At 46.0% G+C, this 26,536-nt stretch overlaps 3 protein-coding genes across 5 annotated transcripts in view; 1 reads left to right on the forward strand and 2 right to left on the reverse strand.

The window, feature by feature from the left end:
- Positions 1 to 2,190: 2,190 nt before the first annotated feature.
- LOC128409464 (gastrula zinc finger protein XlCGF17.1-like) lies at positions 2,191 to 9,042 on the reverse strand. 2 transcript variants are annotated; one of them, XM_053379978.1, is made up of 3 exons: positions 9,017 to 9,042; positions 7,731 to 7,808; positions 2,191 to 3,745 (listed from the first exon to the last, which is right to left on the reverse strand). In XM_053379978.1, the coding sequence occupies exon 3, from the start codon at positions 3,315 to 3,317 to the stop codon at positions 2,484 to 2,486; it is 834 nt and encodes a 277-aa protein (XP_053235953.1). In that variant the 5' UTR covers positions 3,318 to 3,745; positions 7,731 to 7,808; positions 9,017 to 9,042; the 3' UTR covers positions 2,191 to 2,483. The 2 variants fall into 2 exon arrangements, with proteins under 2 accessions (XP_053235953.1, XP_053235952.1); XM_053379977.1 differs by lacking the exon at positions 2,191 to 3,745 and adding an exon at positions 5,035 to 6,356.
- Positions 9,043 to 11,367: 2,325 nt separating this feature from the next.
- On the reverse strand, positions 11,368 to 17,183 carry LOC128409470 (gastrula zinc finger protein XlCGF71.1-like). 2 transcript variants are annotated; one of them, XM_053379987.1, is made up of 2 exons: positions 15,970 to 17,183; positions 11,368 to 13,196 (listed from the first exon to the last, which is right to left on the reverse strand). In XM_053379987.1, the coding sequence occupies exon 2, from the start codon at positions 13,034 to 13,036 to the stop codon at positions 12,203 to 12,205; it is 834 nt and encodes a 277-aa protein (XP_053235962.1). In that variant the 5' UTR covers positions 13,037 to 13,196; positions 15,970 to 17,183; the 3' UTR covers positions 11,368 to 12,202. The 2 variants fall into 2 exon arrangements, with proteins under 2 accessions (XP_053235962.1, XP_053235961.1); XM_053379986.1 differs by having other exon boundaries at positions 11,368 to 13,224.
- The window catches only part of LOC128409502 (zinc finger protein 420-like), a 31,717-nt gene continuing 21,337 nt past the window's right edge, over positions 16,157 to 26,536 (forward strand). The window contains exons 1-5 of the mRNA XM_053380027.1: positions 16,157 to 16,238; positions 17,494 to 17,632; positions 17,762 to 17,888; positions 22,012 to 22,089; positions 22,280 to 23,811. Coding sequence (XP_053236002.1) covers positions 17,558 to 17,632; positions 17,762 to 17,888; positions 22,012 to 22,089; positions 22,280 to 23,811 — 1,812 coding nt within the window. The 5' untranslated portion in view covers positions 16,157 to 16,238; positions 17,494 to 17,557. The remainder of the gene's footprint in view (positions 16,239 to 17,493; positions 17,633 to 17,761; positions 17,889 to 22,011; positions 22,090 to 22,279; positions 23,812 to 26,536) is intronic.

Here is a 26,536-nt window from a genome sequence, read left to right on the forward strand (position 1 = left end):
CAATCCTAAGGATTTTTACTCAGAAGTCATTCCCACGGAGCTCCATAGAAACAGGTTTTCCCAACTGGCCAACCTGTTTTTCAAAAGCGAAGTCATGGACCCCCACTTTCGATATTTCCCCTGTCTCTTCCATAGTTTCTGTTGTGTGAATGGTGCTGCGGACCCCGGGGGGGGGGGGGAAGGTTCCCTGGAGTGGGCAGACTACCTATTGGGAAAAGCTGCTTTAGCGCTCTGATTTCAGGAACCGGACCGAACCTTTCCCCACATTGTACACCCCCTTATGGTTTCTCCCCATGGGTGTAATTTTGGGGGAAATTAGCTATGAGCTTACAGTGAAGCATTTTGCACTCTTGTCACATGCCTGCTTGATTCGAGATGCTCCCACACTCCCCTGTGCCACCTTCCCATGTCGTGCAAAACATGCAGAGAGGAGTTGGGTCTTTCCTGGTTCTCCCACTAAAGGTAAAGGGACCCCTGACCATTAGGTCCAGTGATGGCCGACTGGGGTTGCGCCGCTCACCTCGCTTTACTGGCCAAGGGAGCCGGCGTACAGCTTCCGGGTCATGTGGCCAGCATGACTAAGCCGCTTCTGGCGAATCAGAGCAGCGCACCGAAACGCCATTTACCTTCCCGCCGGAGCAGTACCTATTTATCTACTTGCACTTTGACATACTTTCGAACTGTTAGGTTGGCAGGAGCAGGGACCGAGCAACGGGAGCTCACCCCGTCGTGGGGATTCGAACCACTGACCTTCTGATCGGCAAGCCCTAGGCTCTGTGGTTTAACCCACAGCGCCACCCGCGTCCCACTAAACACCCCTTTATTCCTGCTGCCACCAAAGATAATGTCTTAGCTGAACATTTCGCCCTCCACGTAGCCAAGAATGGCAATTTACTTATAATAACACTATATAAGGGTTTCAAGATTACTTATCCTAATACATACATGGTAACTAATAACCCACTACATTTTGTATGAATTCATTCCCATTATCAATATATATGTCCAAACACAGCCTGCATCTATAGGCAATCCGTTCATGTGTTGCCTCTTCTATCGTGTTGTCATGTTTTTATTCTTCCAGTTAGTTCATCAGTATCAGCCTCTTGGCAATCATTAGGGTACAAAGAATCCATTTTTCTTGTCCTGTTGTCAACTTTCATTTTCAATTTTTGGGGATTGTTCAGCTGTGATTCTGAAATCATAGGCATTGGCACTGCTGTTCGCAGAAAAGGACTGGACTACATGGTTGTGAATTTCCCTCGATCTTTTAGTTTCATCTGATTTTTAACGGCTTTGAGGGTTTTGGCAATCAAGCAGTGTTTGAATTTATGAAATAAATAAGCTAACTAAATATAATTCTGTTATTCTATCTGCCTTGCATCCAAGAAAAATGTCCCAGGTTCACACACACCCCGGCATCTGGGAGAGACCCAAAGTCTGAAATCCCAGGTTGCTGCTGCCAGTCAGTGGAGACATTCCTGGCCTAGATCGACCAATTACCTGACTCCCTAGAAGGCAGCTTCCTGTGCATTGGGCCTGCTGTTTTGTGCTTTCTGGGGGGGGGGGGGAGGTTGGACTTTTGTGGCCCAACAAAGCATATTAATCCCAAGTCAAGGTACTGCAGTGGCTCCTGTGTGGGACCTGGGAGACCAGGGTTCAAATCCAATCCCTGGGAAACCTTGGGCCACCCGCTGTGTCTCAGCCTAGCCTACCTCACAGGGGGGTTGATGTGCGGATCAAAAGGGAGCTGGAGAAGCGTCCAGGTCACCTCTACTTCCTTGGAGGAAAGGCGAGATACAAAGCAACAATTACTTTTCTAAATTAATGTACACCTTTACATTGAAACACCAGAATATCACATACACGGAATGAAATTAAATTTGTTCATCTCAAGGAAGAAGTGAACTTGAGGGAAAAACTATGCTCCGGATAGTAGGACGTGCACCCAGGGGTTGAATTTACAAGAAAGGGGGTTCTGACTAAACATCAGAAAGAATTTCCTAGCAGCAAGAACAGCATGGATGCTTTAGTTGAGATTCCTGTATGGCAGTGGGTTGGACTAGCTAACCTGTGGGAGCCCATCCAACTCAATAATTTGACAATTCTATGATTTAAATGTTTTTCTCCTGGAGAGTTCATGCACACAATGACTGGAGGAGTTTGTAAATAATACTCGTGGTTTGACTGTTGCCAGCCTGACAAGTAAAGATTTATTTTCAACCAACTGGGTAATGCAGATATTTTTCTCACAAATAGCTAACCAGATACTGTGGTCAATGGCATTAAAAGCCACTGAGAGATCCAGCACAAGCAGGAAAAAGTTTTTACCTCTGTCCCTTGTCCACCAGAGATGATCAACCAGCGCCACCAGGGCGGTCTCAGTCCGATGGCAGGACCTGAAACCCAATTGGGACAAATGCAGTCTAAATGGTCCACATCCTCCAGATATGCCTGTATTTATTCTGCAACCAAACATACATTTAAATGGTTTTTTCCATGTGAGTTTCCTGATGTCTTCTAAGCGTTATACTACTAGTGAAGCTTTTCCCACAATCCATGCATTTAAAAGGTTTCTCCCCTGTATGAGTTTGTAGATGTGCATTAAGGCTTGAACTCTGACAGAAGCATTTTCCACATTCAAAACATTTATATTGTTTATCTCCTGTATGAGTATATTGATGCATTCTTAGCGAATGTGTATGACGGAAGCATGTTCCACACTCCACACATTTAAATGGTTTTTCCCCTGTGTGAGTTCGTAGATGTATGGTAAGTTTTGCCCTTTCACGGAAAGTCTTTCCACACGCCATACATTTAAATGACTTTTCCCCTGTGTGAGTTAGTTTATGTCTTCTAAGGTTTCCACTACGATTGAAGCTCTTTCCACACTCTATACATTTAAATGGATTCTGCCCTGTGTGAGTTCGTTGATGGTTTCTAAGGTCTCCACTCTGACTGAAGCTCCTCCAACACTCCATGCATTTAAAAGGTCTTGACCCTGTGTGAGTTCTCTGATGTCTTTTGAGTCCTCCTCTCTCACTGAAGCCCTTTCCACACTCCATACATCTGTATGGTTTCTCACCAGTGTGAGTGCGATGATGTGCATTAAGGTGCTTACTAAAAAGGAAGCTCTTTCCACACTCCATACATTTAAATGGTTTCTCACCCCTGTTAGTTTGCTCATGTATACACAGGCTTCCACTTTTTTTGAGGAATTTTCCACGCACAAAACATTTATATGATTTCTCTCCTGTATGAGTACATTGATGCATTTTCAGCGAATCTGTACGACCAAAGCATTTTCCACACTCCATGCATTTAAATGGTTTCTCCCGTGTGAATTTGCTGATGTCTTCTAAGCATTCCACTTTCTGTGAAGCTCTTTCCACACTCCATACATTTAAATGGTTTCTCCCCTGTGTGAGTTTTCTGGTGTCTTCTAAGCGTTCCACTTTCTGTGAAGCTCTTTCCACACTCAATGCATTTAAATGGCTTCTCCTCTGTGTGAGTTCCTTGATATTGTGTAGGAGTTCCACTCCTACTGACGTCCTTTCCACAATCCATACCTTTAAATGGTGTCTCCACTATTTCAGTTCCTTGATGTGAACTAAGTGTGTTCACTGACTGAATCACATTGTATGTTCCACAAATTTAAATGATTTTTTCGTGATTCCTAATGAAAGTACAGGTTGCTCTGTCTGTCTTCTCTATTGCTTGCATTGGCGTAGGGGGAAAGGAAATCCTGTACAAGAGAAGAAGAGTTTGGATTTGATATCCTGCTTTATCACTACCCTAAGGAGTCTCAAAGCGGCTAACATTCTCCTTTCCCTTCCTCCCCCACAACAAACAGTCTGTGAGGTGAGTGGGGCTAAGAGACTTCACTCTTCCTTCTTCTATGTGCCAATTGTTTAGGAAATGAAATAATGCCAATTGTTTAGGAAATGAGAAGATGATAGCATTGCATCAACATATAGAGATTTATGCATATAGAGATTTATGCATATAGAGATATGCATCAACATATAGAGATTTACTGAGGGATCAAGATGGAAAATGGAAATTAAAAGATTATGAGGAAATCAAAGACCATGTTCAGAGTTGGTTGCGTTATAGACAATGATATGAGATGTACAAGGAAGATAACAAAAAAGGGTTTAGGTATGCAACCTCAAGATTTCAAAAGGAGGTTATAGAAGAAGTGAAGCTGTTGAAGAAAGCAGATAGTATTCTGCTAGAATGGGAAACGAAAGGTGAGGAGGTCAAATCAGTTATGATTAAATGGGCACAAGATATAGGATACAATATACAATTTGAGGACTGGGAAAAGTTGTGGGAGGTAGATTTGAAATTTAGAGACTGTTCTCTTTTGAAAGAAAATTATATGAAAATGATGTATAGATGGTATATTACACCAGTAAAAATGGCAAAAATGTATAAAACTGGGTCAAATGCATGTTGGAAATGTTGTCAAAGAAATATAGAGAAGTTAAAAAAAATTGGGAGATGATATATAATGAATTGAAAAAAATGTTTAAAATGACATTTGTAAAAAACCCGGAAGCATTTTTGCTAGGGATTTTAGGACGAGACCTGCCAAAGAAAACAAAGAACTTATTTATGTATGCTACAACAGCGGCAAAAGTCTTGTTAGCACAAAGATGGAAGAATGAGGAAATCCCAACGAAAGAACAATGGGAAGAAAAACTGATGAGGTGTGCGGAATTTGCCAACCTGACGTATCAACTGTGTGACAAGGACAATTGTAATTTCAAGGAAGAATGGGAACTATTTACAAACTATTTAAAAAGACAGCAAAAGGATTTGGACTCCTTGGCAGGTTTTGAATAAACATCCACAAATTCATTAGTAGAACATATGATAGATAATGTACAATGATATGTACAATTTTATAACATGCAGAGAATAATATGTATAAACAAATCAGAGAGGGGAGCTGAGGGAAGTCTCTGGAAGGGGGGAGAGGGAGGGAGTGGGGAAAATGTAATTAGTTATATTGATTTATAAACGTGATTAAAAGTGATTAATTTTATTTATTTTTTAAAAAGCCACTGAGAGATCCATCAGAACCAGGAAACAGCTTTTACCTCTATCCCTAGCTCGCCAGAGATGATCAACCAGCGCCACCAGGGCGGTCTCAGTCCAATGGCAGGGCCAGAAACCCAACTGGGACAAATGCAGTCTAAATGGTCCATATCCTGCAGATATGCCTGGATTTATTCTGCAACCAAACATACATTTAAATAGTTTTTCCCATGTGAGTTTGCTGATGTCTTCTAAGTGTTGTACTACTGGTGAAGCTTTTCCCACAATCCATGCATTTAAAAGGTTTCTCCCCTGTATGAGTTTGTAGATGTACATTAAGGCTTCCACTCTGAATGAAGCATTTTCCACACTCAAAACATTTATATGGTTTCTCTCCTGTATGAGTACATTGATGCATTTTCAGCGATTCTCTATGACGGAAGCATGTTCCACACTCAAAACATTTATATGGTTTTTTGCCTGTGTGAGTTCGTAGATGTATGGAAAGTTTTGCCCTTTCACGGAACGTCTTTCCACACTCTGTGCATTTAAATGGTTTTTCCCCTGTGTGAGTTAGTTTATGTCTTCTAAGCGTTCCACTCTCTCTGAAGCTCTTTCCACACTCTATGCATTTAAATGGTTTCTGCCCTGTGTGAGTTCGCTGATGGTTTTTAAGGTGTCCGCTTTGACTGAAGCTCTTTCCACACTCCATGCATTTAAAAGGTCTTGCCCCTGTGTGAGTTCGCTGGTGTATTCTAAGGGTTTCACTCTGACTGAAGCTCTTTCCGCACTCCATACATCTGTATGGTTTCTCACCAGTGTGAGTGCGATGATGTGCATTAAGGTGCTTACTAAAAAGGAAGCTCTTTCCACACTCCATACATTTAAATGGTTTCTCCCCTGTGTGAGTTCTCTGGTGTCTTCTAAGCGTTCCACTTTCTGTGAAGCTCTTTCCACACTCCATACATTTAAATGGTTTCTCCCCTGTGTGAGTTCTCTGGTGTCTTCTAAGCGTTCCACTTTCTGTGAAGCTCTTTCCACACTCAATGCATTTAAATGGCTTCTCCTCTGTGTGAGTTCCTTGATATTGTGTAGGAGTTCCACTCCTACTGACGTCCTTTCCACAATCCATACCTTTAAATGGTGTCTCCACTATTTCAGTTCCTTGATGTGAACTAAGTGTGTTCACTGACTGAATCACATTGTATGTTCCACAAATTTAAATGATTTTTTCGTGATTCCTAATGAAAGTACAGATTGCTCTGTCTGTCTTCTCTATTGCTTGCACTGGCGTAGGGGGAAAGGAAATCCTGTAGAAGAGAAGAAGAGTTTGGATTTGATATCCTGCTTTATCACTACCCTAAGGAGTCTCAAAGCGGCTAACATTCTCCTTTCCCTTCCTCCCCCACAACAAACAGTCTGTGAGGTGAGTGGGGCTGAGAGACTTCAAAGAAGTGTGACTAGCTCAAGGTCACCCAGCAGCTGCATGTGGAGGAGCGGGGAATCGAACCCAGTTCACCAGATTACGAATCTACCGCTCTTAACCACACTGGCTCTCCAAAGAAGAAACAAAAGAATATAACACACATCAAGTGCCTTTGGTACCTTCTCTTATTTTAACATCTCATACACTCTTCCTTCTTCTATGTGCCAATTGTTTAGGAAATGAAATAATGTCAGATAATAGCATTGCATCAACTTTTAATAATAATCAATTATTGTTAATAATGCAGCATGATCTAAGATACAGTGCTTCTCTAAAACTGGCAGTTTAAATAAAGAGGTTCCTCACAGGAAAGGGAGCTGCTATCCCTCCATGAAAATGCCCTTTATTTCTCAGGTTCAGAATTCCTAATGACTTTTTTGTCCTAATCCCTTAAATGTTTGGTTGCAAGTCTCTTTGGGTAAGATAAAGTGGCTAACAAATTCAATTAATCATAATAATGGACTACAACACACATGTTCATCCGGTCGAGCGCGATTGACCAATAGATCATGTGAGTGATCCTGGTTGATCATGGGATTACTGGGATAGGCTTCAGCTGCGCAGCTCCCTTTGATGGGGAGGAGAGAGAAAGGGCTGGCTGGGAGGGGGGGAGAGAGCTGCTTAGGGGGGAGGGGGGCTGGCTTGGGAGTGTGGAGAGACGACTGGCTCTTCAGAGAGAGAAGTTTTGCCTCCCTTTAATCCCCCCCAACTGAAACCCCCCTCCTGCCTCCAGTTAGCCACCTCCGTCCACCCACGCACCCCACTCCTCATTCCCCCAGTGACAATGCGTAGATCACTGGGTAGTTTTTTATACTGGGAGTAGATCACAGTCTGTTGGGAGTTGGACATGCCTGGACTACAGGAACCCCTGAATTTCAGTAGCAATCTTCCCGATCCCTTAAATCCCAAAGACATGAGAATAAAGATAGTGGTTAATACTGGAAATCTGGTGGAATAGAGAGGAGGAGTGGGACGTAGTTATCACTGCGTAAAGGTTAAAAAAAGATATCTCTGCCTACAACCTTCATAGCAATGGGCAGGGAAGGGCGGACTGGAGGCAATGTCTCTCCACAGAAACATGGGTAAATGGGTGAAATTGCAGAAGACAAGCCAAAATTGGGTCATCCTCTCAATCCAGCAGGGCTTTTGATATATTTTTACATAGTGAAATGTCTCACTGCATACTGTAAGAGCTTACCTCTCAATTCCCCCTTCACGTTTCTGTATTTTTCTTTTTCTAGCAAAATGTGCTTAGACTTGTGAGTCAGAGTCTCTCCTGTGTGGAACAAGTAAAAGAGAAGTGCTGTTTATGTCATATGTGACTGTCAACGTCTTCAGAAACATTCATCTTTTGAAGCAAAAACAACAAAGTTCCTGGTGGCCCATTGGAGGCTAATAAACGTATAATGGCCTAAACCTTTGTGAACAGTAGGAGAATGCTGCGGATTGCGGGCCAGGAAAGCTCACGCCACCATTAACCTCTGTATTTCTTTGTGGGTTTTGCATAGTTGTTTAGGAATTTGCACCACATTATCAGTTCATCAAATGTTACGGACAAAATTACAGCATTGCTATAAAAAATGATCGCACCCACTCCCTTTCTCTCTCACACAGTGTTTGTAGATATGGGAATCTCAAACACCTCGCCAGTAATAATGGCAATAATTGGTCTGCATCTGCACCTGTCTGTGTGTAAAGCCTCCAGTCACAGGCATTGTCTATCCTGATAATTGACACATTGCCCTTAAAGCACCCCAGACAATGAAGGTGCATGCATATACTGTCTTTGGGTGCTGATGGATTGTGTCACAGCTTGTAACTCCCTTTGACATATAGAAAGATACAGAAAGGCTGTCCATATGTCTTATTATATACAAATCCTGAAAGAATTTCCATACCACCTCCAGCCATGTTTTTTTGAGTAGTGGACCACATTATCCCCTCAATTAACTATGCAGTGGAACTAAGGCTTAGAACTGAAACCCTGGGAGAGGCAGACGGGTTTTTCCTGCCCCTTCGTGGAAGAGGATTCCAGATGCAAAGACCCCCTCTGGACGCCCTCTCTCCTCCCTCTCAGGAACTTCCTGCCCTTTCCTCTCCTCTCCAGCTGGACCAAAGGCCTGGCTTGGTGTAATGCAGCAGCAGAGTCCCGCTTCCGGAGCCCCCAGCAGCAGCTGGCCTGGGGGTGGGGGAAGGAGAGTCCAGCTTCCGGGAAGGAGGGGAGGGTGGGGAATTGGACCCCCTCCCAATTTCAGGGACCCCTCTCCCCAAGGCAGGAGGGAAAAGCCAAGGCAGCCCCTCCGGAGATTCCACGGCCAGCGCCCTCCCTTCCGATGGGCAGCGTCTCTTTCTGTCTCTGCACCCCTTTGCCAATGCTGGACGGGGCTTTCCTCCCCCAGGGATGCTTCCCTTCCTCCCCAAGTTCCTCTGCCCCCTCCGTCCCCAGTCTCTCCTGCGCCCAGAGACCCCCTTGGCACGGCTCACCCCTCGCCCTGCGCGCAGAATCCCTCCATCCGGAGGAGCCTCCCAAGACGAGCAGGGAGGGGGGAGGAGGAGACGGAAGTGGGGGAGGGAGGGGGGGTCTCTTCCCAGGCCTCTCTAGGCATCGCGGCTCTCTCGCTTCCGTAACCCCTTCCGTGGACTCTCCTTCTCTCCAGCCAAGAGAGGCGCGCCTCGCCACACGCGCGCAGCCAGCAGCTCCCCAAGGGATTCCTGCCGGAGGAAACGGGGGACGCGTCCCGAGGGGCGCTTGTTGGGGGGCCTGGGTTGAAAGCCATTCTCATAGGGATGGCCTTGGTGGCCATCTCAATTCCATTCCGACAAAGGTGCCCAATGGGTGCAGGGCAGCTGAGCACAGATTGGCGAGCCAGATTGTTATAATGATAATGATTTTATTGTTTTTATGCTGCCCACCTCAATGGGTTTCCCCAGCCACTCTGGACAGCTGCAAAAAAAGGAGCAAAAACTTCCCTAACCGGTTTGCCAATGGGTGCCAATGAACTTCTTTTAGGACTGGTGTTATATGGTCCCTGAGGCCGCTCCCAGTCACCAGTCTAGTTGCCGCATTCTGGATTAGTTGCAGTTTCCGTGTCACCTTCAAAGGTAGCCCCCCCACGTGGAGCCCATTGCAGTAGTCCAAGGATAACCAGAGCATGCACCACTCTGGCAAGGCAGTTTGCAGGCAGGTAGGGTCTCAGCCAACATACCATGATAGAATAAATGATTAAGTTATTTTTATTATTAAACCTTTAGAAGACATCTGAAGGCAGCCCTGCATAGGGATGCTTTTTAAGGTTTAATGTTTCATTATGTATTCATAAGAGGCTGGGTTGAAATAAATTGTTCTTGTTGTCCTTGTTACACCTTTTAAGGAGAAAAAGAAACGTGTGTGATTCTTCAAAGGAGATGGTGCAATGCAGACCCTGCAGTTGTGGGTTCCTTACTTGGCAACTGGACTGCGTGCATCCAGGTCCCTGCTAATGGGTCCCAGAAGAGGTGCTTTTTGGGGGGCGGGTGGAGAAGTTCTGAAGGGAGAAGGCAGGGATAAACTCAATATTATCTGCACCCAAGCTAACTTTTGCAGTTGTGGTAAAGCAGCTAGCAAAAACCGCAGTTATTTTCAGCAGCTGAGGACCGAACCTGTTTCCTGTTTTTATGCTTTCTGCTTGAGTAACGCAAGAAGAGACGGAGAACACACAAACATGGGAGGGAGGGGGCTTAGCTAGCCATATGCCATATAAGGTAATAAGCATAACCTTGCCAGCTGATTGGGGATTGGGAAGACGAGTGTATGCTCTCAGGTATAAGAATGCTTGTTTACGTGTATTGGTGTGGCCAGTCTTTGGAAAGGATTCCACTGGCTACCTCTGTCCGCAGATCTCAATAAAACTTTTTTTCTCTGAAGAGGAACTTCCCTGGTGCGTTTGTTCTCTCCTCGGTCCTGGGGCAAGCGGGCAAAATGAATCCCTTGTAAACTAAGGCTTCATTTCCTTTGTCCTTTTCTTCCCCCTCCTCCCTCTCACCACCACCTTCCCACATGCAGCATCTTACTTTTTGTCCTGTCTTGCAACCCACCTCCCTTGCTCACTATTCCAATTCCCCTTATTGCAATTTATAGATGCGGGCAGAATGTCCACTGTCACCCCTCCTCTCCTTTCCAACGCTCCCCCTCCCCACTCCCAGGGGCTCCTTTTGTCCTATTGCCCAGGAAACATCTGATTTAGGGGGAACACTTCAGGTTTGTTTTGGACCACGGGAGCCCATAGAGCTACGAGTGAAAAAGCAGCCCCTGCCTTTGTTGCACAGCGGAGGAATATTTTTGTAGAAATTTCAGCTTTTCTTAACACAGGCAAAAAGGTACTGTTGGCAGTGTTTACATAAATGCTTACAAACTCTTTTTATAAATGCTGTGATTCAAGGACTGGGAAAATATAAGCATTTTCCCATGACCTGCTTCCTAGAGGGAAGCAGTGTTAAAAAGCATGGGGAGAGAATGGAGCCCTGAGAAACCCCCTAAGTGAGTGCCCAGGGGTCCAAATGCTCATCCCCCCCAACACCACTTTCTGGACATGTCCCAGGACTAAGGAGCGGAACCACTGCATAACCCTGCCCCTAACTCTCAACCCTCCTAGACTGTCCGTGAGGATGTGTCAGTATTTACAATGTCATATCATTGGGAGTGTATTTCACAAAGCAGAGGTAGCATTGGGGAAATGAGGTGGCGCTTGTTTGGTTAATTCAGTTTGCTCTTTCTTGACTGCTGAGAGGGAGAGGTGTGGGGACTTTGTGCGCACGATGACGGGAGGAGTTTGGAAATAATACTCGTGGTTCAACTGTTGCCAACCTGACCAGTAAAGCTTTATTGTCAACAAGTTGGGTAAGGTATATATTTTTATCACAAATAGGTAACCAAATACCGTGGTCAACGGCATTAAAAACCACGGAGAGATCCCGCAGAACCAGGAAACAGCTTTTACCTTTTTGCCCGCCAGACATAATCATTCCAAATCTATTTTCCCCTTCAAAGGGACTCCAGGAAGTTCCCAGAGGTGACAATTGCTTACCTGATTGTTGGCCAAGGAAAGCCTAATCCCATCACCAAACTTGCCAAGGGGCCAGACCTGCAAAGGAAGTTCTATTGTACTTTGGGCGGTGGGACTTCAGAGGTGTTTGCCTGTGCTCATCTTATACCTGGGTCTTGCCCTGACATGTCTGCTTATGCTAATCTTGTACCAAGGACTTGTCTGGACATGTTTGCCAAGGTTGAACTAGTGTAACCTCTGTCTACCCCTCCCCTTTGGTGACATGTCAGTGATGTATCAATGATGCTGTACGAACTGTATTCTGGGATATGGTGGGAAAGTTCTAAAAGTCTTTGTCACCCCATCCTCAGAGTTCAAAATTCCTCTTTGAACCTATTGCGCAATAAATTTTGATCTACAGCTACTTGCTCCGGTTGGTGGCTGGACTCCTTCCTTTATTCCGCAGGGACCCGTGGGCCCTGCCCAACGAGCTGGGTGACTGAGCAGCCTCACACCTAGATTTTTCCGTAACAGCCAACAAGGTGGTCTCAGTCTGATAGCAGGGCCTGAAACCCAAGTGGAAGAAATGCAGTTCACATGTCCATATCCTCCAGATGTGCCTGGATTTATTCTGCAACCAAACATACAATCAAATTGTTTTCCCCATGTGAGTTTGCTGATGTCTTCTAAGTGTTCCACTATTAATGAAGTTATTTCCACAATCCATGCATTTAAAAGGTTTCTCCCTTGTGTGAGTTTGTAGATGTACATTAAGGCTTCCACTCTGAATGAAGCATTTTCCACACTCAAAACATTTATATGGTTTATCTCCTGTATGAGTATACTGATGCATTTTCAGCGATTCTCTCTGACTGAAGCATTTTCCACACTCAAAACATTTATATGGTTTATTTCCTGTATGAGTATATTGATGCATTTTCAGCGATTCTCTATGACGGAAGCATGTTTCACACTCCATGCATTTAAATGGTTTTTCCCCTGTGTGAGTTCGTAGATGTATGGTAAGTTTTGCCCTTTCACGGAAGGTCTTTCCACATGCCATACATTTAAATGACTTTTCCCCTGTGTGAATTCGCTTATGTCTTCTAAGGTTTCCTCTACAATTGAAGCTCTTTTCACACACTATGCATTTAAATGGCTTCTCTTCTGTGTGAGTTCGTTGATGGTTTGTAAGGTTTCCACTATCACTGAAGCACTTTCCACATTCTATGCATTTAAATGGTTTCTCCCCAGTGTGAATTCGCTGATGTCTTTTAAAGTTTCCACTCTGACTGAAGGTCTTTCCGCACTCCATACAACTGAATGGTTTCTCACCAGTGTGAGTTCGATGATGTGCATTAAGGTGTTTACTCAAAAGGAAGCTTTTTCCACACTCTATACATTTATATGGTTTCTCCCCTGTGTGAGTTCCGTGATGTTTTGAAGGAATTCCACTCCCACGGAAGTCCTTTCCGCAATGCATGCCTTTAAATGGTGTCTCCACTGTTTCAGTTCATTGATGGGAACTCAGTGTGCTCACTGACTGAATCACATTGTACATTCTGCATATTTAAATGCTACCTTTTTTATTCCTAAGGAAATCTGTGATGGCCACTCTGAATTCTGACTGTCTTCTCCATCACCTGGTTGGGAGTTGGGGGAAAGGAAATCCTGTTAGAGTTTCAAGAAAGGGAACAAAGCAATGGCACCTTCTCTTGTGTTAACATTTGTTTAACATTTCACACATGCTCCCTTCTCCTGTGTTCCATTTTTTTAAAAAGGAAACCCAGCCCCCTGCAATGCAGGAATCTTTTGCCTCACATGGGTTTCCAACTCACATCCCTGAGATTAAGAGTATCATGCTTTACTGACTGAGCTGAGTTTAAAAGATTTACTTCCAGGAACTTGATTTAAATGTTACAGAAAGAGTAAGCAATACATTGCCTCAGGTATGCAGGCCTCTTCTTACCCACTCTGGTCTCATTATAAGGCCCTGTAGCATATATTTGGCAAAAACTAGCTTTTCCACTAAAATAAATAAATAAATCAAAATTAATTCTGCCTAGGGTTTCCCCTGAGATGTTGCCGATTTGGCCAAATTCCCTCATGATGCCATTTTTACACCCCAAAACCAAGGACATGTGAGGAATTTTCCTGATATATGGGAAGCCTAACTCTGCCTCTCTCTTTCCTGCTTTCTGCATCTTCCACAACACCTGTAGGAATTTGCGTCTGCCTGCAAAACAACTTGACATTTTGAAATTCTATCCAAAGACCATGATTCGGGAAGGTGTGTGTGTGGGGGGGTCATTTGGACCCACCCCCCTTTTTCAGGGATCCATTTCTCCATGGACTTGGAGCAGAGTCAGATTCCTAGGCAGGAGGGAGAAGCCGAGGGAGACCCCTCCAGATAAGGGTGCCAACTTGAATAAAATATGGGGTAAAAGGTAAAGGGACCCCTGACCATTAGGTCCAGTCGTGACCGACTCTGGGGTTGCGGCGCTCATCTCACTTTACTGGCCGAGGGAGCCGGCTTACAGCTTCCGGGTCAAGTGGCCAGCATGACTAAGCCACTTCTGGTGAACCAGAGCAGCACACGGAAACGCTGTTTACCTTCCCGCCGGAGCAGTACCTATTTATCTACTTGCACTTTGGCGTGCTTTCAAACTGCTAGGTTGGCAGGAGCAGGGACCGAGCAACGGGAGCTCACCGCGTCGTGGGGATTCGAACCGGTGACCTTATGATCAGCAAGTCCTAGGCTCTGTGGTTTAAACCACAGTGCCACCTGCGTCCCTAAAATATGGGGGGGGGGTGTAATAAAAAAACTAAGGTCTTATATATATAATAAATGTTCATAAATGTACCAACCAAGCGCGTATATATGGTACATATGTAGAACACATGTCTGGAGCAGCACAGGAAGACCGCCCTGAAACCATTTTGACTCCCAAACTGACCAAATGTTTTCTCTGCAAGGAGGGAGGGGGGTGAGGGAACCTTCCCATTGTCTCAAGAATGGGCTAATCACCATCTCAAAGGAATGGGCACACTACCAGGAAAGGCAATCAGATAAGGCATTATCAGATAACCTGGCAGACAGGAAAAACAACAACATTCAAATTTCTGTTGTAGACCGCCTTTTCTGCTATGTATGTATGATGTACGGAGGGGTGGTCTTGAGCTCCAAGACAGGGAATTTAAAATGTCTATATAGGGGCAGGCACACATTTGTTTTGGATCCTCCTCCTTGTGAGGGAAGCACCCTGTTGCAACAGCTTTAATAAAGATCAGGGTTACTAGCTGCTTTGCTTCTCAATATTATCTGGTTGGCCTCTGTTATTTTCTCCTATCGATAGGGAACCCACGAAAGGACTCTACAGTGGTGCCTCGCAAGACGAATGCCTCGCAAGACGAAAAACGCGCAAGACGAAAGGGTTTTTCGGTTTTTGCGTTGCTTCGCAAGACGATTTTCCCTATGGGCTTGCTTCGCAAGACGAAAACGTCTTGCGAGTTTGTTCCCTTTTTTCTTAAAGCCGCTTGAAGAGGCGCGGTTGCGACGGACCGTGCTTCGCAAGACGAAAAACATCGCAAGACGAAAAGACTCGCGGAACGAATTAATTTCGTCTTGCGAGGCACCACTGTATATGGGCTCTTGGGTACCCCATAAGGGAAGAAGGGCAGATTTTGTTTACAACAGGGGGCTACATAATTGATCACGACACAGCGTGCATACACCATTTGAGTGGCAATGCCAATCAACTCGGGCGGGGGGGGGAGCAGCCCCCTCAAATATTTTATGGGGAGGGGCGAAGGGAGCTCGGCTCCCCGACAGCGCACAAGGTGGAGACGTCCCTCCGAAAGGCCACGTTTCTCGTTCTCTGTCTCCAGCCCGCCCCCGCCAGTGCTCACTGGACTTATCTTGTTCTTGCCCCGGGGATACGTCCATGCCCCCCAGCCCCTCCCCAGCATCCTCTGCCCTCCCCGAAGCTCCCCTACGCCCAGAAACCTCCCTTGGCACATCTCACTCCTCGCCCCGCGCACCAAGTCTCTCCCGAGCGTGCCCACATCTCCATTCGCAGGAGCCTCGCAGGGAGGAGGGGAGTAGCAAGGGGGGGTCTCTAGCCAGGCGTCCCTCGCGTCCTTTAACCCTTATGTGGACTCCCTCTCTCCGTCTCTGCAGCCCAAAGGGACCCCCCCCCCCAGGGCGCACCACGGATGCGCCTCGCAGCGCGCACGGAGCCCGGAGCCCCCCGAGAGATTCCTGCCGGGGGGGCTCCGGCCGACGCGTCGCGAGGGGTCCGGAACCCGCAGAGGGTTCGGGGTCCCGGTTCGACTTCCCTTTAGGGTGGTCGCAAGTAACTGCTCTCTCCCAACCCCTCCAGCAAAACAGGAACAAGTGAAATGTAGAAGGCTCACATTCTTCCACCGCCGTTTTTTCAGGGGGGGGGTCTCTTTGGCTGCCGCTGCCGGGGATCGAACCTGCGACCTTCTCACTAAATAAACGAGATTACATAGAGCTTTGCTTGCGGGGGATCAGGATTTCCGCTTGGGTCTATCGAGCTGCGCTTCCTAGAGAGGCAGGAAGGTTTTTTTGCAGGGGGAGGGAAATGGCAACGTTGGAGGGGAGGGGGGGTCTCCATGCAGAGCCCCAGAAGAGAAGCTGGCCGGTTGAAGGGGAGAAAGAGGTGCAGCATATTTCGGCGTGGGAGGAGGGTGAAGGATTTGCTTTTCCTCCCCCTGAATCTACAAACAGGGCAGCTGGGAGGGGAGGAAGGATTTGGGGAGGGGGATGAGAGGCACGTAGGACCCGTGGGGGGGCGGGATCGAGGCAATCCGGCTGCAAAATAGGGCCCTCTTCCCCCAACAGGGTTTGCATTGCAAGATCCTCTTTGGAGCAGAGAGATCAAGCCAACATCCCTAGGGGATGGGAGGGGGCGAGGTGGGGGGCTGCCAGAGACAAACCCGCCCCCATGCAACCTAACTGCAAATAGGTTGGCAGCCCCCATCTTGTGCAAGCTTGGTCGGTCCTACTCCATTCAAAGGGGTTGCAGCCCCATTCCACCTAGTGATGCTCAGTTGAACAGCCTCCATCTCCCCTCTCACCACTGACCCCTCCTGCCCGCCCACCCCCTCCATCGCTCCTTCCAGCTTCTGCCTCAGTGGGCTCGTGGGGGGGGGGTCCGCTTTGGTGCAGGGGAAACAGCTGGAGAACAGAGACACCTTTTGATTTGGAGAGCGGGAGAGCTTGAAGTAGATGGGGGGGGTTGTGTGTGAGAGAGGACAATGTCAAGGGAAATTGGCCTCTGGAGCTTCCTTAGTAAGAAAGAGGCTGATGTGAGGAGGAGGCAAAAGGAAACAATAATTTGCCTATTGAGAAGGGTGAGCGAATTCCAGATAATGTCTACCTTCGCTTAATATTTGTTCCCTGTCAAAGGTATGCCATCTGTGTAAGGTCCTGGGCCACAGGGAGCTTAGGCTGGCCTCAACCAGAGCCAGGGCTTTTTCGGCTGTGGCCCCAATCTGGTGGAACGCTCTGTCACAAGAGACTAGGGCCTTGCAGGATTGACATCTTTCCGCAGGGCCTGCAAGACAGAGCTGCTCCACAAGGCCTTTGGCCAAGGCACAGTCTGACCCCCTCCTTTGGTAATCCCCGCAGAACTCTAGCCCAATGGCTGCCATTAATTTGACTTTGAATTGATATTAAAATGAATGGATTTTGGAATGTTGTGTTACTTTTATTGTTGTTAGCCGCTCTGAGCCCGGCTTTGGCTGGGGAGGGCGGGATATAAATAAATTATTATTATTATTATTATTATTATTATTATTATTATTATTATTATTATATTATTATTATTATTATTATTATTATTATTATTATTATTATTATTATTTGTCTCCCACCCTAAATAAATCTGTCTTTCTCCATTGCTCACATCAAAGACCTACTCCCTGCTTTGAAGTGCATCTTGGCAACAGGTGAGGGAGTCCCAGAAGTGGAAGCGCAATGGCCTTCAAGACCCCCTTTGAACGGCCTCTTCTTAAAGATGGAGTGGAAAGAGGAGCCAGGCAGCTTCCTCAGGTAGGGAAAGTGCAATGGGAGCAGGGAGGAGGGAAGAGGCACAGATGAGACCACCCAGCCTCCCTCTGTGTTGAGTGGGGATGATGGGCATCTAAGAGCAGCTCTGTCTTCTTCCTCTTCTTCTTCCAGGCCCTCTTGACCTTTGAGGAGGTGGCTGTGTTTTTCACGGAGGAGGAGTGGGCTCTGCTGGATCCAGGCCAAAGAGCTCTGCACAAGGAAGTCATGGAGGAGAATTATGAGATGGTGGCCTCTCTAGGTAAGGATGCATTTTTATCCCTCTTGGCTGTTAGATGTTGGAGGTGTGACTCTGCTGTTTGAGCCATTCATTCATGCCATGTAGGAACAAGCAGTAACCATCGAAAGACCTCTTCTCAAAGCAGTTGTCTTCTATTCTTTTTAAGCCACCCAAGTTTGTGGCCATCACTGCCCCCTGTGGGAAAGTTCCCTAGTTTAACTATTCACTCTGTTTGGAAGGACCTACAGTGGTGCCTCACAAGACGAAAAGAATCCGTTCCGCGAGTCTCTTCGTCTTGCGGTTTTTTCGTCTTGCGAAGCAAGCCCATTAGCGGATTAGCGCTATTAGCGGCTTAGCGGATCAGCTGATAAGCGGCTTAGCGGCTTGGGAAAAAGGGGCGGAAAAGGAAAAAAACCCTGCAGGATCTCGCAAGACATTTTCGTCTTGCGAAGCAAGCCCATAGGAAATTCGTTTTGCGAAGCACCTCCAAAACAGAAAACCCTTTCGTCTAGCGGGTTTTCCGTCTTGCGAGGCGTTCGTCTTGCGGGGCACCACTGTACTTTTATCTGTCCTCAGCCTTCCAACATTCTGTCATGTGACAAAGACACATGAGAGCAGAAGCAGCAAAGCAGGCTGGGAAGTGCTGGGACTGCGCAATCATTTGGGCCTACTAAAGTCATTCAGGCCTAACTGCTGAGTCACTCTGACATGTGACTCATTCTCCTTATAAGTAGCAGCCATTTTCTCTCTGTGTTCTCTGTAAGATTTCAGTCAGAGTCAGTCTCCCTCAGTTATGAGCAGAGTCAGTCTGTAATCTCAGTTGTTGTGGGAATTTATGTATAGGTTGGGGGGGGGGTGTTGCACATGCAGATATCATGCACATGCAGCCCACTACCAAAACCAGCACCATCACTTTTGTGACTTTTGTGATTTGTCCCCACAAAACACTTCGTCACAGTTTCTTCCTGACTATTCAAAGGGCCTTTGCTGCACAATACCAAATGTAAGAATTCACTGATCAATGTACCTATGTACTGGCTCATTGGGAAAACTTCAGAAATTCATCTAGACATGTGAGCTCAGCTCCTCAGCAGCCCCTCTGCCTGAGGGATAATTCCTGGCATCCTGATACCTGAGTGCCAGACAGGTAGCCATTCCAGAAATAGCAAACCCAGATGAAGACAAAAGGGTGTGATAAACTTTGCTGGGAAACAGGGAAATGTAAATATCTTTTTTGTTACACTAGATGGGTGTTTGGTGGAGGGCAAGGGGAACCATGGGGTAGTGTCCAGGATGCTCAGATTACTGCCACCAGACCTCCCTTTTCATGATGTAACCGTGATGTAGTTTGGAGGGGGTGTAACATGGGGATTAAAGGTAAAGGGACCCCTGACCACTAGGTCCACTCGTTGCAGCGCTCATCTCGCTTTATTGGCCGAGGGAGCCAGCGTACAGCTTCCGGGTCATGTGGCCAGCATGACTAAGCCACTTCTGGCAAACCAGAGCAGCACACGGAAACGCCGTTTACCTTCCCGCCGGAGCGGTACCTATTTATCTACTTGCACTTTGAGGTGCTTTTGAACTGCTAGGTTGGCAGGAGCAGAGACCGAGCAACGGGAGCTCACCCCGTCGCGGGCATTCGAACCGCCAACCTTCTGATCAGCAAGTCCTAGGCTCTGTGGTTTAACCCACAGCGCCACCCGCGCCCCTTACATGGGGATTATCATCTAATAAAAGTTGGGGTCTTCTTTTGTTCGGGGCTTCCATCTTGTTCCACCTTGTGGCAGGTGGGAGTGCTGTCCTGACAGTCTTCAATAAAGACCAAGCCTACTGGCTGCTGTTTTGCTCTGGTATTCCTGGCTGGTGTCCTTGTTTTTTGTCCAAGGGAGCCCTCGGATTTCTCCGTTAACACAGTCAAACTGTTTGGAACCATGATGCTTATGGAGAAGTTTATTTTAACTCAGTAAAGCTCTTATTCTTTCACTTAAAAACTCTGCATTATTAATTTACGCTGCGCGTCACATTCAGCATAAAGGAGTTGCTGCATCCCCTTCATCGTTTTCGTTGTCCATTTCCAAACCTCCTCCAACTTTATACTTATTCGTTTGGAGGTAAGGCGGCCAGAACTGCACACAGTATTCCAAATCAAAATATAAAAATGCTACAAAGCCAGTTTGCAATGTTAATAAATCAAGAAGTGGAATGGAAAGAATGGAACAGAAAAATTTTGAACGTGCTAATAAATCAGGAAAACGGTTGGCTTGGCAGATTAAAAAAAGAAAAGCGCAAAATACAATAAATAAAATTACAGTGGAAGGTAAATAAATAGAAAATCCGAAAGAAATCAGGAAAGGATTTGTGAATTTTTATAGACAGCAGATTTTTTCAGCAGGGGGCCGGTCCACTGCCCCTCAGACCTTGCGGGGGGCCGGACTATACTTTGTGGGGAAATGAACAAATTCCTATGTGCCACAAATAACCCAGAGATGCATTTTAAATAAAAGGACACATTTTACTCATGTAAAAACATACTGATTCCTGGACCGTCCGTGGGCCAGATTTAGAAGGCGATTGGGCTGGATCCAGCCCCCAGGCCTTAGTTTGCCTACCCATGGCTTAGAATCATAAGAGTTGGAAGGGACCCCACAGGTCATCTAGTCCAGGGACAGATGTTAAATTAACCAGCCTGTCACTTCCATTCCCTTTTTCTAAAAAATAAAATGAAAAATTATTCCATTGGCTACTTTCCAATCCTCAGATATACCCAAGGGACAAATTACATACCGAATATAAGCTGCACCCGCAAATAAGCCGCACGTTTAAAATTCATGGGGTGGGGGAGATAAAAAGACAATACGTGAATATAAGTCGCTCCCTTAAAATTCAGCAGGCACTCACACACGTTCCATTTTACTGTATGTCTGTTTCAGCTGCAATATCATAAAAGCCATTTTTTGTAATATTGCAAATTTAAGCCGCACTTTAACTTTTCACTGTTGGGGGGGGGGAGTGCGGCTTATATTTGGGCCAATATAAGCTCCTGAAAAAGGCTAACTACAGTGGTACCTCTAGTTACGAACTTAATTCATTCCGGAGGTCCGTTCTTAACCTGAAACTGTTCTTAACTCGAGGCGTGCTTTCGCTAATGGGGCCTCTTGCTGCCGCTGCACCACCAGCACACGATTTCCGTTCTTATCCTGGGGCAAATTTCTCAACTTGAGGTAACTCTTCCAGGTTAGTGGAGTTTGTAACCTGAAGCGTTTGTAACCTGAGGTGTTTGTAACTTGAGATACCCCTGTAGTTAATAATAATAATAATAATAATAATAATAATAATAATAATAATAATAAATTTTATTTATATCCCGCCCTCCCCAGCCGAAGCCAGGCTCAGGGCGGCTAACAGCAATAAAACAGTACAAAACAGTACAAAAGTATTATTATTATTATTATTTTCAACACACTTTTAAGAGTACAGTCATATATTGGGTTACAGGCGCTTCAGGTTGCGCGTTTTCGGGTTACGGATGCACCGAAATCAGGAAGTACCAGAAAGGGTTACTTCTGGGTTTTGGCGCTCGCGCATGCACTAAATCACACTTTACGCATGCGCAGAAGCGCCGAATCGCAACCCGCGGGTGCGCAGACGGGTTGCAAACGCTGTGGGTTGTGAATGTGCCTCCCGCATGGATCACGTTCGCAACCCAAGCATCCACTGTACCTGTTTCCCTGGAGTTCTTTACTTTAGTTTAGCATGGGTCAGTGACAAATTTTCAAGTGATGTATCTGGTCCGGTTATGTGATCCCTTTTCATTGGATCATTGAAATGTAGAGTTGGAAGGGACCCCAAAGGTCATTTAACCCAACCCTCTGCAATGCAAAAATCTCAACTCAAGCATCCATGACAGATGGCCACCCAACCTCTGCTTAAGAACATGCAAGGAAGGAGAGTCCATAACCTCCAGAGAGAGACTGTTCCATTGTCAAACAGCTCTTACCGTCAGAAAGCTCTTCCTGATGTTTAGTCGGAATAATATTATTATTATTTTGTATCTTGGATTTGAGGTCATAGGTATATGCATTGATTTGAAATGGCTTTATATTTTGTGGCCCAAAGTAACTAATATTGTCTCTTTCCCTGAAAGAATCAGACCTCAACTCCTGTTGCGAAGAAATACAAGATCCATTTCTCCATAATCCCAAAGAAGGGGAGATATCAGCAGGTAGGTGCTTAGCTGAGACTGTAGGATATTCAGAAGCTAACTTCAGATTCAGCTGAGGAGGGAGAGAAGTAGGGAGACATGCTTGAAAATGGTAAAATCAGAGAAGCTGAGAACTGGGCCTGAATTACAATGAGAGTCTCTGCTTTACCTTGCAATTTGAATGGCATTTTCTTTTTCTGCCTCAAAACAGGTAATGGGCAGAAGAGTGAGAAATCTGATGAGTCATCCATGGTGTCTGTAGAAAACATGGAGCATGAAGCACAGAAACAGACCTTTGTAAATCAACAATCAACCGAAAAGTATGTAGGAAATATGTGGAAGAACTGGAAAAAGAACTCCCTTACTACTCAGGATATTGGTGTCCATGTATCCCTGAATCCACAGGAAGAATGGACAGGAAGTAGCAGTGTAGAGTGTGGAAAGAGCTTCAGTCAGAGTGGAAGCATTAGTTTACATCAAGGAACCCAAAGAGGGGAGAAAATGTTTAAGTGCACAGAGTGTGGAAAGAGCTTAAGCAGTGCTGGTAACCTTGTCAAGCATAAAAAAACCCACACAGGGGAGAAACCGTTCAAATGCATGGAGTGTGGAAAGAGCTTCAGCCAGAGCGGAAACCTTATTGCACATCAAAGAACCCACACAGGGGAGAAACCATTTAAATGTATGGTGTGCGGAAAGTGTTTCAGTCTCAATCACCATCTTATGTTACATCAAAGAACCCATACTGGGGAAAATCCATTCAAATCTATGTTGTGTGAACAGAATCTCAATCACCATCTTACTTTACATCAGAGATCCCACACTGGGGAGAAACTGCATAAATGCAGGGAGTGTGGAAAGAGCTTCAGTCATAAGAGTAACCTTAGTTTACATCAAAGAACCCACACTGGGGAGAAACCATTTGAATGTATGGTGTGTGGAAAGAGCTTCAGCCAGAGTGGAAACCTTACAGCACATCAAAGAACCCACACAGCAGAGAAACCATTTAAATGTATGGTGTGTGGGAAGAGTTTCACTTTTAGTCACTCTCTTACTTTACATCAAAGAACCCACACCGGGGAGAAACCGTTTGAATGCATGGAGTGTGGAAACACCTTTAATTGTAGGAGTGCACTTACTGTACATCAAAGAACACACACTGGGGAGAAACCATACGAATGCATGGAGTGTGGAAAGACCTTTCGTCGTAGGAGTAACCTTACTTTCCATCAAAGAGCCCACACCGGGGAGAAACCATTCAAATGTATGGAGTGTGGAAAGAGCTTCAGACATAGCGGAAGCCTTACTGCACATCAAAGGACCCACACTGGGGAGAAACCATTTCAATGTATGGAGTGTGGAAAGAGTTTTAGCCTCAATTATTATCTTACTTTACATCAAAGAACCCACACTGGGGAGAAACCATTTTTATGCATGAAGTGTGGAAAGAGCTTCACTTGTAGGAGTGCGCTTACTGTACATCAGAGAACCCACACTGGGGAGAAACCGTTTGAATGCATGGAGTGTGGAAAGGGCTTCAGTTGTAGGAGTGGACTGACTGTGCATCAAAGAGCTCACACAGGGGAAAAACCATTTCAATGCCTTGAGTGTGGAAAGAGCTTCCATCGTAGGAGTAACCTTACTTTACATCAAAGAACCCACACTGGGGAGAAACTATTTAAATGTATGGAGTGTGGAAAGAGCTTCAGCCAGAGTGGAAACCTTGCAACACATCAAAGAACCCACATAGCAGAGAATGGAGCATGAGAAGAGCTGCAATGTACTATGATGTAAGGTTTTGTTCCTGCTTGGTGAGAAAAAACTGTCAGCAGTGAAGCCTAATGGAACCGAACTGCCAAAATTACAATGTATGGCAGCTGTGTTTCATCTTAGAGTTATGCAAAGTAATCGATGCCCATTCATAGCCGCCATAATTGATTATAAGGGGGAAAGAAGAAATTCCTAGCACTGCTATGTTAAGTGTCTGAGGCAGTATCCTCACTCTGCCTAATGTTTGGGCTGGCCCTGTTTGAAATTTGGAATGGGGCACAGATTTGGTGTAAATCCAAGTGGTGGAGAAGGAGAGAAGACAAAGCGTAGCTACTTGGTCAGAGGTGTGGCTAAAGGCACTGTTCTACTGCCATCACTCTTTCGTTTAAGGAAAACGGTCACGTATCTCAGGTATCACAAGGCGACTACAAGCAACGACTGATTGACATGCATTTGATATGTGCATCATGCATCGTGACAAGCCGGAAGGGGGCAGATTGGGGGGGGGGAGAGGTACCTGTGTGATGGATTCACAAAACAGGCCGCTGAAAACATTTTACAAGCAGGTTTTTATCCTGTTTCAAAACCCCCTTTTTCCCTCTCCCCCTTCATAGGTTTACATAGAAATGTTTCTCTTGTTCCCTGGCTCTGTTCCTGGAAGAGAGTTTGCAACAAGCTAAATGTGCTATTGCCAAGGTCAGTTGGCCTGAGAGCGAAAGGCATTGTTTTAATTCAGCTACCTTTGTCCCATAGAAAATGCTTAGCTAAAAGCTTTTTTAGCCTTACAGAAAATGAAAAGTGCAGTTTGAAAAGTGCTTGAGGCTTTGAGGCCTGGTTGGGGGGGGGGAATTCACAAACAGTTTTTAAGGGTAACCTAACTGACTGCCCCCCTTCAATTGTTAGTCAGGAAATGTTCACTTCCACAACAGGAAATGTCTGCTCCTCCAGACTGCTGTGCCTGCACTTTCGACCCCTTACTTCATGCGTGCAGGCAATCTTTGAAGGGAGACTGCTTGTGCATTTATGATTACAAGTAGGGTCAGGGTGTACTGTGTCCAGGGCAGCTGTCTACCAGCTCCATCTGGTACGCAGGCTGAGACCCTACCTGCCCGCAGACTGTCTCGCCAGAGTGGTGCATGCTCTAGTTATCTCCCGTTTGGACTACTGCAATGCGCTCTACATGGGGCTAGCTTTGAAGGTGACCCGGAAACTACAACTAATCCAGAATGCAGCACCTGAACTGGTGACTGGGAGTGGCCGCCGAGACTGTGTAACACTGGTCCTGAAAGACCTACATTGGCTCCCAGTACGTTTCCGAGCACAATTCAAAGTGTTGGTGCTGACCTTTAAGGCTTTAAACAGCCTCGGCCCCGTACATCTGATGGAGCGTCACCACCCCCATCATCCAGACTAGACACTGAGGTCCTCATCTGAGGGCCTTCTGGCGGTTCCCTCACTGTGAGAAGTTACAGGGAACCAGGCAGAGGGCCTCTTGGTTGTGGCACCCTCCCTGTGGAAGACCCTCCCATCAGATGTCAAGGAGATAAACTTTTAGAAGGTATTGTTTAGGGAAGTTTTTAGTGTCTGAGGTTGTAATGTGTTTTTAATATTCTGTTGGGAGCTGCCCAGAGTGGCTGGGGAAATCCAGCCAGATGGGCGGGGTATTATTATTATTAATTATTAATTATTATTATTTTTCCCTTTCCTCCAAGGAGGTCAAGGTGACCTCTGTGGTTCTCCACCTCCCTTTTCATCCTCACAACCACCCTGTGAGATAGGTTGTGCTGTGCTGCAGTGGGTGGCCCAAGGTCACCTAGTGATCAGATGGTAACCCTGGTCTCCCAGGTCCAACACGGGAGCCACTGCAGCACCTTGACTTGGCATTAATACATTTCGTTAGGCCTTTTTTCTGGAAAGCAGCTCCAATGCACAGCAAGCTGCCTTCTAGGAAGTCAGGTAATTGGTTGATCTAGGCCAGGAATCTCTTCACTGACTGGCAGCAGCACCCGGGATTTCAGATGGGTGATTCTTCCCATATGCTGACGGTCCCCTTTCCCCTTTCCATCTCTCCCAACAGACATGGCTTCGAACAGGGGAGCCAGTCGCCACTTGCCCTCAGCGCCCAACGCACTGCCTAGCCAACTTTGTTGCTTTTGCATGTATTTTGCATCTTTTTCTTTTAAATAGTAGCATAGGCTAGCATTTTATCTTCTTTTATTTTTTAAGAAGTAGAAGCACTGCTGTGTGTTGCCGTTGCAAAAGGATGGGGTCTCTGCTCCCCCGGGGGTGGACTTAAAATGTAGCGATTTGAACAGGCATGATGTGGGCACAGCTGATCGCCATGGCGGACAAACAGGAAGTCGACAAATGTAGATATTTTAGATTTAGAAGGTCCTAAGAATAGGTAGATAAATAGGGACCGCTTTCTAGCGGGAAGGTAAACGGCGTTTCCGTGTGCGGCTCTGGCTCGCCAGAGCAGCGATGTCACGCTGGCCACGTGACCCGGAAGTGTCTCCGGACAGCGCTGGCCCCTGGCCTCTTGAGTGAGATGGGCGCACAACCCCAGAGTCTGTCAAGACTGGCCCGTACGGGCAGGGGTACCTTTACCTTTAAGAATAGGTTTGGATGGCATGCATATTTATGATTCAAGAAAACAAAGATGCATAAAGCTTTTCAGAATCATATAATAAGAAAATCAATT

This window comes from Podarcis raffonei, chromosome 2 (genome assembly GCF_027172205.1).
Source record: "Podarcis raffonei isolate rPodRaf1 chromosome 2, rPodRaf1.pri, whole genome shotgun sequence".
In the NCBI taxonomy this organism is placed as follows: domain Eukaryota; kingdom Metazoa; phylum Chordata; class Lepidosauria; order Squamata; family Lacertidae; genus Podarcis; species Podarcis raffonei.